The sequence below is a fragment of the Spea bombifrons genome, chromosome 2 (genome assembly GCF_027358695.1).
Source record: "Spea bombifrons isolate aSpeBom1 chromosome 2, aSpeBom1.2.pri, whole genome shotgun sequence".
NCBI lineage: Eukaryota > Metazoa > Chordata > Amphibia > Anura > Pelobatidae > Spea > Spea bombifrons.
Window position 1 is genome coordinate 9,992,530 of NC_071088.1, and position 14,289 is coordinate 10,006,818.

General features: G+C 38.6%; 1 protein-coding gene across 4 annotated transcripts in view; it reads left to right on the forward strand.

Moving 5' to 3' along the window:
• The first annotated feature begins 276 nt into the window (after window positions 1-276).
• The window catches only part of GRIK1 (glutamate ionotropic receptor kainate type subunit 1), a 132,101-nt gene continuing 118,088 nt past the window's right edge, over window positions 277-14,289 (forward strand). For 2 of the 4 annotated variants that reach the window (XM_053456788.1, XM_053456790.1), the window contains exon 1: window positions 277-888. In XM_053456788.1, coding sequence (XP_053312763.1) covers window positions 747-888 — 142 coding nt within the window. In that variant the 5' untranslated portion in view covers window positions 277-746. The remainder of the gene's footprint in view (window positions 889-14,289) is intronic. The other 2 variants (XM_053456787.1, XM_053456789.1) reach the window with 2 other exon arrangements.

Below are 14,289 nucleotides of genomic sequence, written 5' to 3' on the forward strand. Positions count from 1 at the left end.
TCACCTGTTTCCAGCATTCAACAAGCAGGTCGCTGTCTGTAGTGCTGATCGCTCCGCTGATCGCAGGTGAGACGTTGTTCTAATAGCAGCATAAATTACAATCATTACAGAGGAGGAGGTGTGAAGCCATCTCTGGCATGGATGGTTCAGACTGATTAGTTCGAGGGGTGGTCCCTAAAATGCTCATTTAATAAGAACAAGAGGCAGATCTGGATTGTGGATGGGAGGTGAGGGCACTTCCATGCTGATTGCAGACTTAATCATCCAGATACAGAGCTTCCAACAAAACATGAAGATTAGAATTGCTTTTATCATTAGATTCCAAGCGAAGATCCAATCATCTCTGGAGAGGGGAGAAGCCTAAAGTACTTGCAGAGGAGTAAATGTGGATCAGATGGGAGGTTAATCTGCTGGAACTCACAGACACTGGAGGCTCAGTCTCTCACTTGGCTGCTGGAGAAGACTACTGGCTGGAAGGTCCTCTGAGAAAGCATCTTTGGACCTTGTCTGGTGGTGGTGGTGGTGCACATCATTAAGACAAAGCCAGACTTTTGCTATTATTTGGATGGTTCTGGACAGAAGACTAAGTGATGTAGTGATGGGCTAAAGAGATCTGGGAAGCAGCACCAGCAGGGAAGGGAGACAAGTGGATGAAACAGAGAATGAGGTGGAAATTTAACCCAAACCGCCAGCATCTGCTCCTCACTCCCAAGGAATCAGAAGAGCTCCTTAGCAGCATGAAGTGAATGCAGGGAGAGGAGAGCCGCTTCAGCAGCAGTGACGCCTCCGTGTTTAGGATGGATCCCTGTGCCAGCTCTGCACTCTTACTCCCCTTTCTTTGCATTTTTACCACCTTCTCCCAGACGTCCCAACAAGTCCTGCGGATCGGTGAGTACCTTTCCCGTTGTCTGGGCAGCCGGCTGAATGCACACTTCACTCAAACTCCACAGCTGATCATTGATTGCTGTGCATTTAGCAAGAAGTCTCTTGTTTAACATTCAGCAATAATATGCTATAATATATATATATATATATATAGTCCTTTTGATGACTCATTTTGTCTATATGCCATATGTGTGTGTGAATGTATATATGTGTGTGTGAATGTATATATATGTGTGTGTGAATGTATATATATATGTGTGTGTGAATGTATATATATATGTGTGTGTGAATGTATATATATGTGTGTGTGAATGTATATATATGTGCGTGCGCACTGGTTACTTGGGTCCTATAGTCCTAGTTCCAGCCGATGTCATGCGATTCCCCCGTTAGCAGTAACTCACCTTTTGCCCGAAGCCTCTGGGTAGGGATGACCTGCTGTGGCCCCTATGGATTGTCCCCTAGACTGTTCTAAGCTCCTGGGTCCCAGCACCATCATGGCTGCATTACATCCAACAAAGAGTACCCCTGGAAACTGTCTGGATACACCAGACACTGCTGGCTTCCACACTGCAGACTCTACCAATTCAATCCCCAAGGGTATGGTTTACTAGTTAGGGCTTTCAGGTTCTCCAAATCTAGAACTAGTAAACCTGTCATATGAAAACTATGGTTAACTAGAGACAAGCAAACCCCAGGGCTGCCAGTGGCTACGGAGTCATGAAGCCCCTTCTCCACAACTAGTTATGGGTTAGTGAAGGACATTAAACTCAATCCCTCCAGTCCCCAAGACATCCCTACACACATAGCCCCATGCTGATGTTCCACCTACCCATGCTCAAACCCAAACAATAAAGGCTGAGCAGTTATATCACACACAGCACCATAAAGAGTTAAAGAGGTTGCATTTCCAATTCTTGCAATTCTACATAAGAGACAGATGTATTATCCCCATACAGAGCTGAAAGAAGACTAAATTAAGGCTTTTTCTAAATGAAAACCATGAATGGATATACAACAGGTTATTTGCCTATATTTACTATATAAAGGGAATTGGGAGGCATGGGCTGACCTTTCTAGGTAAATTCAGAATCTATATCTCAGGAATTAGATGGGTTTTCTCCATTTGGAGAGTTAAGCATACCCTATTATGCATACATGTGTTTATTTGATATTAATGAAAGATTTGCTGAGAGGTAAAAGTAAAATGGATTTTCACTGTGACCAAGTGTCTCCACTGTTGGTAGAACAGAGGAGCCTACAGGTAATTTATGGTCCTCCTTTATTATTACTTTTAACATAAACCGGCTTAGCATCATATATATATCTTAGCCTGACAGCTATCTATAGGCTACAAGTTAGCCTAAATTATATGGAATTTCTATGGAATAATTTACAAGGCGTTAAGGTTTCTCTCATGATTTCTAATCACTTAGTCCTTCTGCCCCACTTCTACTTCTACGCCATCCAAGCACCCCAATGGGGAACTTAGTGACGTTTAGCGTTAAGTAAAGTAAGAGACATTGGGGTGACTCTCGTGTATTTTATTCTTGTAGATATGATTTTATAACATTGTTTTTATTAAAATGCATGTATAATAGGCATTTCTAGATTAAGACCCAGATGTGTTACCCCTAAATTATATGCAGGGATCAATATTCCCGAAATATTTGCAGTTGCTCCATGTTTTTAGGTTGGCCATGCATGTAAGTAAGTGCAGGCAGCTAAATTATTTTTGGGGGAATTTACTAGTCTTTACCTAATAACAATGAAAATGGTAATATGTCTATATATTGGAGATATCCGCGTAGGAATGGTAACTGAGCACTAGCGCTAATTACTATATGTTAACTTTTCTCTAATGTTTAAATAGTCCCTACGGGTAAATGAATCAGGTAGAGCGGGAGTGTTAATGGCCAGACAGAGAAAGCTCTTGGGAGCAGAGACTATATTAATGTAAAATACCTTACTTTCAGTCACTATGTGCTAACATTTTGCAATTTTTCAGCTTCTATAAGACTTTAATACAGAGATAATAACTGTTATTTTATTTCCCTGTGTTGACGGGTACTAATCAGAAATTTGATGACATACTCCTACTTTCATTGTTACAAATAGATATATATCAGTTATACAAATGCAACTGTTTAGAAATGATGAAGAATTCACTTTTCAAGTTGGGTTCACTTTAGGAAATCCCAAAGGAAAAGAAAATTCCACTTATTTCCTTCGATTCCAGAGAGTGTTGCTTGGCCCATCCTTTGCTTCTCTGTTCCATGTGAAAAAACAATTATACATCACAGCAGTGGAGCGAAACGTCCACAGAATGAAAAGAGACAAGAACGTAGCAGAAGATAAAAGAAAAATAAAGATTGGAGGAAAAAATGTAACTAATATAATACACAAACAGCCCAAAAAAGGGAAAGGTAGTTGCTTTTGTCAAGCTGTGTGGCTCTCCAAGTTTCACGTTATCTAATAAGAATTCCCAGGCATTTCAATGACTGTGGGCTATAGTTTTATCAAACGTATTCCCGTTTTAGGGTTGTGAGGTCAAGCCCTTTAAACTGGACATGTTTGCATTCTTCACGCTGGAGGGGAGTCTACAGAACCTAATTAAAAAAAGGGCATTTTCTGTGTTTTAATGACCTTTATAATACAGAATTCAAAGATGTTCACTGTAAATTAGCCAGTCCGGCAACTATACTTCATCTCCCAAAGTATGTGGGTCTCTGCTCATCTAACATCTCAGTTGAAAACCATGGGGAGCAATATGGTGTTGACCCCCTTCAGGCTCTCAAACTCTCCACTCAATGTTTGCTGCAGGCTTTTGCTCCTTTTTTAGCCACAAGAACGGCAGCAAAGGTGTGCGCTGATGTGATGTAGGTCTCTGAGGTTGCGGTCGAGGGTCTGTGAAGGCCACTCAGGTTCTGACATAGAAATAAAAATGAGGAGAGCATGTGCGTTTGGGCATGCAGCATGTGTTCACTGAATTAGGAAGGCTGCGCTTTCACCTGGGTTTAAACATCGACATCCTGAAATCCTCGTCTGTCTGTGACTTGTGTGCCTAGTTATAAACTTGGTTCTGTGTAGTAAATTACTTTAAAACTCAATCTCTCCAAAACTGCACTCCAATACTAACATTCCCTCATCAGCTTCCATTAATGTTAATGGTTCTATGATCTCTGAATCCTTGGAGTCTGTCTCAAAAAAACTGCCGTATCCATCTTAAATATATTGTCCACGTTCATCCCTTCCTGTCCATGCTGTCATCTCCCAACTTGACTATTGTAACTATGTCTTGTTTGGTCTCCCTCATATCTGTCTTTGCCCTTCTACAATCCACCATGATTGCTGCTGGCAGACTTATCTTCCTCTCTCATGACTTTACTAACGTCTCTCCTCTCTGTCAGTCTCTGCACCGGCTGCCTGTGCGCTTCAGGATTCATTTCAAAATCCTGACTCTTACTTTCAAAGCGGTTCCCCTACTCAAATCTCATCACTCATCTCTAAATACACTCCTAACCGCTCTCTCCACTCATCCGATGATCTCCTTCTATCCTCTCCTCTGACTTCTAGCTCTCCTGCACACTTACAAGATTTCTCAAGGGCTGCCCGTATCCTCTGGAATCCCCTCCCCCGGCCGATCCGTCTTTCCCCCTGCCTTTGGTCCTTCAAAAAAAGCCCCAAGACACACTTTTTAAGGACACCTACAAACTTACACATTAACGTTCTTCCTCCTATCTTCCTTTAGCTCCACTTTTCTAGTTCCTCTCCTGCAATACTTATACTAGCATGACTGCTCCATCCCCTAACAACGGCACTTTTACACCCTAACCCCCTCTAGATTGTAAGCTCCTGTGAGTTCTGTAAATCAGATTAAACAATACTTGTTTTGTCATGCCTACCCATTGTACAGAGCTATAAAATATGATATAAAACAATAAATAGCAAATACAATTTTTATTTTTTACTACTCTTTTCTAGTGTTTTTAATACAACGTTTGACATTCCCTTTTATAAGATATGAAGAAATAAAATGTCAGAGGGTCTGATGCTGCTACCAGAATCTGTTATTAATACAGATGTGGCTGCTTTGATAATGATCATCATAATCAATAGAAAGAAAAAAAATCCCTAAAATGTTGGCCAGCAAACTATTACCACATTTGAACACTAGGTGGCAACACTTCAAGTACTTCTTTATTGAATGAAATTCCTCTTAAGTTTTGTTAAAAAAAAAAAAAAATAAAATCATAGAACTTTCAACAGTTTTTTCCAAAGACAAAATGTTCGCTTCTCTGGCTTTGATTCTAATTAGGGCCTGTATTAAAAATAGTAAGCTTAATTTGGCATAACCTCTGATCTTATTAGCAGCTAACGTCGATTGCATTTTAGCAGCTGAAGTCATGCTGAATGTTTGGATGTCTTGAAAGGTCTTGAACTGGAATAATTTAGCAGTCAGCAAACTTAAACTATGCTGATCGGTTCCTCTGTATAATATGAATAAATCAGACACAATCATGTACATTATATTATACATTCCTCTTATACACTAAGTCTAATATACCCTTCATGCATTAACACACATATGAAAGATCATACATGCATTTTATTATTGTGTATCAACAGATTCCAGATTTGTGTGTGTATATGTATGTGTGTGTGTGTGTGTGTGTGTGTTTGTGTGTATATATATATATATATAATGTGTGTGTGTTTGCATCTACTATTGAGAAGATCTGACTGCATTGGTATTAAAATGTTTGGGGTTTATTCACTATACAGGGAGTTTCATTAAGAGGAAAACATAACATAATTGTATATAAGTGTATATATATATATATATGTGTGTGTAAATATACATTATGAAAATGCATCTATATATATCTTCTTCTACAGTAAGGGTCCGTCTTGATGAACCTTGCTAATACCGAGTTAAAATAAGAAGCAACACACATTTAGTTATATAGGTTAATATATTATATATTAACCTTTCTTGAAATACATTTACTCGGGTTGGCCCTTTATGATATATAGTGATGCAAATATTTAAACTCTGTCCAACCCACCTACAGATTAATGATTTTGGGAATAGAATCCACCGTTGAGTGAATAAAAAGTCTTCGGTCTCATTAAGCTGAGAAAGTCGTAATAATTGCACATCCCGAGCGGATGTGAAAACCATTAACCCTAGAAAAATTCCTGAAAGAATCGTTTGAGATTAATACTATCATCGTAAAGTCTGAAAAAATGTACAAAACTAGGTCAACAATAATCCTGTTTAATCTCCTACATTCAGAAGAGAGACAAACAACCAAACTAAATATCTATCTATCTATCTATCTATCCATCTATCTATCTATCTATCTATCTATCTATCCATCTATCTATCTATCTATCTATCTATCTCTACAGTATCTATCTATCTATCTATCTATTCATCTATCTATCTATCTATCTATCTATCTATCTATCTATCTATCTATCTATCTATCTATCTCTACAGTATCTATCTATCTATCTATCTATCTATCTATCTATCTATCTATCTATCATTTTAATGGTTAACCACTATGATCTGGGGCTAGATCCTAATCTAAAATGTAACACAAAATACAGTCTACAAGCGTAGAGTTGCTGGAAACAAATTACAAATGCAAGTCAAATTAATTTATATCATTTCAGGAATCTATGACTGGGCTATATATGACTATATATATATATAATGTGGGCTATATATGACTGGGCTATGAAGTTGGGATAAAAAACATATTGTACTTCTACTCCCTCGGCTCCACCTTGACTCTCCATTTGTCACAGGGCCAGTTTTAGGATTCTTTGATCCCTAATCAAACATCTCTAATCTCCGCTGCCTTCTGACCGCACAGCGATTAGGGAGAAGGGCTCCGCAGCGCTACATTTCTGATCATGCTGTTTTTCTAAATGATATTAAGAGGATAATCGGTACTGTCCCCGGCAATTATATTTAGGGGGCACATGGCGGGACAGGGACAAAAGTAAAGGGCAATTCTAAAACCCAATTTCTTATTGGGTTCCATGATTTATCGTTACAGAAGAAGTAAGTAATGTGTTCCTTGGTCTTGTATTAAATGAAGGATAGCTTTATGTCAGCCCCATTCATGTTTGAAGTTTGTCACTCTATTAGCCTCTACTATTTTTGCCCCCAAAAAACCTTTCCACAACAAAAATCAAACCTGGGCTCCTAGTAAACTAGTAAACCATATAGGAAGGCATGTTTTTAATCCAAAGTATTTTTAAATCCAAATGCCTGTTTGTCTTGCGTTACATTTTGCTTTTCTTTTCTTTTGACAGAATTCAGGAAAGTACGGTAGTTAAATGGTTTCCGTGTGGGTTTTGAAGTGCAGATGATCTGAAATTAGGTTAGCAGAAAACAATCTCCTCCCAGAAGGTCTCCGAGTAATGCCGGTGATCTCTGAATCTTTTTAACCATGCATTTACCGCTGATTAAGAAGTCCAAGGGTCCTCTTCACCCATAATGAGTAACACTGTGTGATGCAGCCGGAGTACGATATTTAGAAGGTAACCAACCATTTGCAGATGTTGAGGAGCATAGCCAGCCATCAATGAAGGACATATCATGGACTGTGAGGCTTTAAAAAAAACTTCCGATGGGTCTTAGACTATCGTAGGGGAGAACAGGTTTGCCCTGTGTAAAGTTCCCAGTAGTCTTTCAAGTTTCAGCCATTGTAGATGAAAAAATGTCCATCGGCCAAATAGACCAATCCTACCTTAGAGTAGACCCGACTCTAAATGCACCAACAACTCTTCTGCATGAGAGAACCCAGCAATACCAAACATACATCCCAGATCTCATCACTGAGGTTGAGTCATTCATATTTTGTTGGACATCTTTATCATAACATTAATTATTAAAATATTTTTTCAAGTCAATTCAATATGAGAGAAAAGCCATGCACCGATGAATAGCTGGTGAATAGCTGCCTCTTACATTAGACAATGCCAAATGATTTTATTGGTCATCTAAAAGCCTAGAGCAGGGGCGCCCAACCTGCGGCCCTCCAGCTGCTGCAGGACTACATCTCCCATAATGCTCTTTCAGCTAAGGACCTAGCAGAAGAGTATGGGAGATGTAGTCCTGCAGCAGCTGGATGGCCGCAGGTTGGACGCCCCTGACCTAGAGCAATCCTTGGCGTTTCAACTTCTCATCTTGATTTTGGACCAAGCCAGTGAGTTTCTGCATAAATGAACACTCAAGCCATCATGTTCACTTCCATGCATATGATAGATGATTGATCCCTTTAAGTTGTGTAGTCTCTCTTGCAAAAACATAGTGGGATTCTGACGATTCATTTAGATGGAAGAGTTGTGCTGTAACTCTGGAGCTGCAGCTTTCCTTGAAGTTAAATGCATATATATTTGTAGCTTTAATTGAGTCTAAGGTGCAGTGTTGTTAAATATACAGTTTTATGTCACGGAAGCTGCCTGGGACACTGGAGTGGCCCTTTAATGCGTATTTAAAATACAGGGATTTCATGGAAGTGAGTCCATCATTTAACAATGAATAATGTATGGCCGGCTTATCCCTTCTTGCGGGAAATATTAACCAGGCTTAGATGTGATATGGGGAGAAGGAAGAACAATTTGCAAATATTTGTAATCATATCTGAAAATGATTACCTTGCTTAAGATTTTGAAATATATCTGTAAGCAAAATATGGTCGTTCTAGTTCGAGCTTTCCAAATACAAGGTTCAATGTGCGATACACACGCACATATATATATATATATATATATATATATATATATATATATATATATATATATATAAGTCCTGCTGAGTCCGCACCTACCTAACCTATACACCGTATAAAATTAGACGAGACTTGCCAAAAATTTGGGTACTTTGACATGGAATGAGCCATGGAATGAGCCAAGCAATATATGGCCGTATAATGTGATGGAGTCCCGAATATTTATGCCTCAGGTGCTTTTAAATAGGGGTGCTTGGTGACTGCTGATTCCTTGATTTGTTGCATGTACGTATCTGTATATATATATATACTGTGTGTATGTATATATATCGTGTCCATCCTGTAGCAATAAATAATTTAGAACCTTACTTTTTAAAATTGCTACAAAAAAAGTATGAAGTTTATAGCCAGATGTAAAGTTCATGGATAAAAGTAATGGGATGAGGTGAGAAAACGTGCATTTCTTTAACCCGGTCTGTGCTAATAGAACTTTATGAGAAATCTGGTGGCTCTAATCCCCCCGGGGATCACATCTTCTACGCTCCATGGTAACGAGACTCACGTTTACACAAACGCTGTCTTCCCACACTGGGCTTCTTGTGTCAGTCAAGCAAGCGAGTCGGTGAATACAAAGTATGGTGGGATGTAAAAGCTGACAAAAAAAGGGGAAGGGAACGCTTTGGATCCTCGTCGGGCTGGAGATCAGAATGACAGCTCGGTGCGAGTCAGCTCTTCCCATAGAGGAGACTGGTTTTAACTTAAGAAAGCAAATATTAATCTTAAAATACATTTTTTAAATGTATAAATCAAGTAAATGTAATCAAATTTTATAGAAGAAAGCACGTGGCTGTGTTACCTTTCGTATAGTTGACTAACTATACGCTTAGTCTCCGGCTAGATGTTAATGCGTATGCTGTCAATCACACTGATTGCGCCAATTCTCTTTTTAATAATATCACACACCGGGTGTTATGTATTAAAAAAAAAAAAATTTAAACTGGAGGTTTATTTCCATTAAAAAAAAAAAACAAGTGGCCCAATTAAGTGGAACATTCCACAGGTTACTATGGTAACAAGACCACTTTATTCTATCCATCAGAATTATTGTTTCTCAGAAATGTCATTTGTTTCGCACTTGATAGACAAAATTAGTTAAGTTTACTTATTAGCCTGACTTTCATCATCAGGTTTTCTGCCAAGGATAACCGTACCTGGGACCTTGATAGACTTCACCCATAGTCTCCACGTCACACACCGCTCTATGTTAGTATATTGATCGCTTCTCAGGGGAGCAGTGTTTGGGCCAGTCCACCCAACGCCCCTCCAAAATCTTATTAGCCCTACTTTTTTGATCATAGCCACTGCTTACGTCCTGAAAAGTTGCATGTTCAAGTGGATGCAACAAGATGCAATTTGCCATGGAAACTCTGGGCAGAAACCGTTGCCTTTTCCAGAAAGGAGCATTTTCTGCCATTTTTATAATACGGGTGAAATCTTTACCCAGTTCTTCTATTCTCCGCGATTCATTCAGTAACTGATGGGCCGATGGTTGTCTGTTACCGCCGCTATAAAACAACGATGACAATAATGTCTTGGCCAGGCTAGTGATTCCTCCATAGAATCCTTCCTAATATCTTATGCTTCTTGAAAGAGGTGAAGAACTGGAAACATTATATCGCATATCATATATTTTTTGGTAGTTATAGTCTATATAGATATTTTTTCATTTAGTGAAAACACCATAAACATTATACAGTATTTTATTCCATAAAAACATTAGACACTGTGTGGAGCCTTGGGGTGATCGATCAGGGTATACAAAGTATTTAAAGCTAGCTAATTAAAGAGTTCTGGAGAGTTTTGTGGCTCAGTTTCTAATAAACACTGCTTATCTTTGCCTTAAATGTGCTGAAACTTGTTAATGAGGTGTAAAGTTTGTATTAGATAAGGATTTACATGGTTCAATGACTGTACTTTGGCTAATGAATCTTATCCCTGGCTAGTTATTGTGAACGATACCTGTGGGCTATTCATTGTTAAATCTTGACTAATAAATTTTATAGCTTATCCGCTTATTTATATCTCATCCGAGGCGTGTAGAATAAAAATATGTATTAATGAGTAAATATGAAAAGTGATCTTTGACGTCTTGAAAGCATATATATCGTATTCTATGGTCATTCGTCCATAAAGCTTTAGTCTTAAAAGTATAGCAATATCTAATAATAATAATAATAATTAGTATCGCATTTGGCAGTTGTGTTCTAATGCTGTTTAAATATTTTGTCTCAGAGATAAGTGTTGCTGTCTACGGATATTCAAAGCTGACTACATTCCATTTTTTTAAAAAATTCCGAAGCACTTTTTTTAATGTGTGTTGTAAATAGGGGTATATATTTAATGGAGGGGGCATGTCAGTCACACTGACGGACAGTTTAACAGATTGCTGCACCGTCTCGTCCACGTTATTCAACTGGCCGCCTATAAAGCAGCTCTTTCCTGCTGAGGCTTCTACTAAATGAATGTCTGTGCGTGCGTTTCGGGACTATCCCGGGGAATCTGATATACGCAATCTATACGGTTATAGAAAGCTATGAATAGATACCCTGAACCCTTATTGGAAGTTTAATTTATATGTAAAACACGCTGTCTGTTTTGATGCATGTTGGATTATATTCCTATATGTTATGTTCAGTGATAAACCCCCCACTCTCTTGACTCTTGGTGGTGGTTACTATTTTATGGACAATATCATGGTGAAAAAAGACAATGACTTTAATATCCTGTGTACTGGCAGATGTTTAACATAATACTCTTTAATTGGTTAATACAACAGGATGGGCTTGATTGACTTGTGTCAAGCTAAATTACGTTGTTATTAATATGTCATCTGCTAACTTTAATCCACTTTTCCCTTTTTCTGTTTTGGTTACTTGCATCCGGAGGCTTTTGATGTTTCTGCTAGTTATTTTGGATTTTACCCTTGGTGTGGACTTTGACTCTGAAGTAGCTTTGTCCCTTTGTCCTGTGTTCCATTTTGATCATCTGGATTTTGACCTATTTGGTGTGAACCCCTGGTACCGTGCTACAGACCCCCACTTGCAGTCTGCACATATCTGCCTGCTTTGCATTTACACACTCACATTTACACAAATATACACATACATTCATGCTTGCGCATACAGCAACAAACACTACACGCTCTCATGCTAACATATACACTCTCTTACACATACACATTCATGCTCACACACAAACACTTAAAGATACACTTTCACTCTAACATACATACATACATACATACATACTCCCATCCGGATATTTCTACAGCATTTTTTTATTATTTTTTTGGCTGCAAACTCCCACCAAATTTTACTAAACCAATTTCTCAACTGAGGGGAAGCTCACAGGAGAGCTGTGTTCCAGCTTGAATTCACTATATATGAAGGTTCGATCCCGGTGAGCTTCTGCTGCAGGAAGAGTTTGGCTACCCCTGTATAACGTATAGTTAAATCAGTGAGATTTCTTCGTCCATTGAATTATGCATTATAGAAATCCACCTTAGCCTTCTTGCTGGAGAAGCCTGCTAGTGATAGCCTCTTCCAAACCAAAGTACTTAAACTTAAAGTGGGGGCTTAAAGTACTGTTCTTATCATGGATCAGCAATCCCTTCCTTTTACAGTTTTGTAAACTAAGGCCCACAAGAAATCAATAGATGGATAAATACCAGCGAAGCATTATTTTATTCTTTCTACATGATATCACAATTTTCTTTTTTAATCAGGAGGGCAATTCGCCAACAGAAAGGAGATCATGTTACTTGGGGGTGGGGGACATCACAAAATTCACGTTCCTAAGAGAGACACCGCTTAGGAGCGGTAGATATTTTAATTGATGCATATTTAGCAGTCAGCACTTGGTAATTGTTTATGTTGCTTAAAATAAAATCGATTCTTGAAACCGCAACAAAGATGGTGAAAAAATGCTGACAATACAGAAAAGACGATCCAAAAAATGCATCAAGAATACCAGATTTAATTCCTTCCATGCCAAAGACATTTACATTCCAACACTTTTTAACACTTTGCTTTGGCTTGTGTTAATTTTTGTCGGGTTACTTTTATGTGTTTTGTCTTAATTAAATATTAGGAGTTGAGTAACTATGGGGGGGAGGGGGGATGTAAAACAGAATATAACATTGGTAATTGTGGAAATGTCTATGTAGTAGCCTCTGGCAAAAATTTCTTGAACCATATGAAATCTCTGTCTTAAAGATTTCCTATATGTTACAACATACAATATCATTTCAAGGGGAGAGCAGGGACAAATCAGAGGGACAAATTAATCTTAGTAACCTAGAAATTGGGTTATCAGTATCCCTCGAAATGTCCTTGGATTCAGAGATGTTCCAGAATTGGACTTTTGCAGTCTTCAGGGACCACCCAGTACAATAAATCGATCGAAAATGATTTGTTTCTGTTTGATTAATCTGTTCACAAGAACAGATACTGTATTTTGCAAAGCTGTATGTTTCATGGGCCAGAAATCTTTAGTCTAGACCATTTTTTAATGCTGTTTATCAAGTGCTTTCCAATGGTATCGTTTGACAAAGACACAGATGGTGCTTCACTTTGCACCGGTGTAACTGAAAGAAAGAATAACCCATGGATTAATGGGACTAAATCTTTAAAATTTGCTCAAGTTTGGATACCTGAGCAATGAACTAGACCTACTGGCCAGAACAAGTTGTCTTGAGATTGTAGCATGTCTACATTTTCCCAACAATGATCTATTTTGTGAGATCGTTCTTCTTTTCTCAAAGCTAATCACAATCACATAGACCTTCAAATGAAAGAGTTAAACAGTGCAAAATTCTACACCTTCTAAAGAGCATCATTTACTTAAATCATCTGCTTTGTGTGTCTCCCTTTTCTTTGTTTCCTTGCTTGTCTTTTATGCATTTCTCCCCTGTTGGGGGCTGTGTGTCTGCTCTCTGTCTCTGCTTTCATATGAATTAATGCTTTCCTCCTTCTGCCATGCCTTTTGTACGCACTGATGTTTTATCATAGGGAACACAAACTCAGAATGGAATAATGGAGCAAACGCCTAAGGGACAAGACATGACAACGTAGACAAAACCGTGCCAAAATAGCTACAAGGAGGGTTGGGGGAATCATCGCACAAATAGTGCTGGGCTAATACAGCGTAGGGCAGAGAATCGATGCGAAGGAGATATCTGAGATCCCGAAAGCTTATGTAACTTTACCTTTTACTGAAAGATGTATCAACTTTGACTACAGACCCTCCATTTTCTCTTTGGGCTAAAATGGCTCTATCCATTTTAATTAAGTAGCATAAATACATGAATTAATACCAGGTTTCTCAGCACCTCCAGGTGAGACGTTAATCTCGGAAACGTTTAGCGGCGTTTGGTCTTGCCCATTCGCCGCTCATGTTTTGCTCGGTCACTGCTCACTTCAAAGTGTAACTGGGGCTAGCTGCACCTCTTATAAGGAGCATTAGAGGGGCAGCTCCAGGAAACCAGGCCTAAAAAATATATATAGTTGTATAGATAAATACAAAAAGAATATATCATACTTGGCAACACTGTGCTGTTGAGACACAAGGCAGGACTTACCTAAGAAACTCA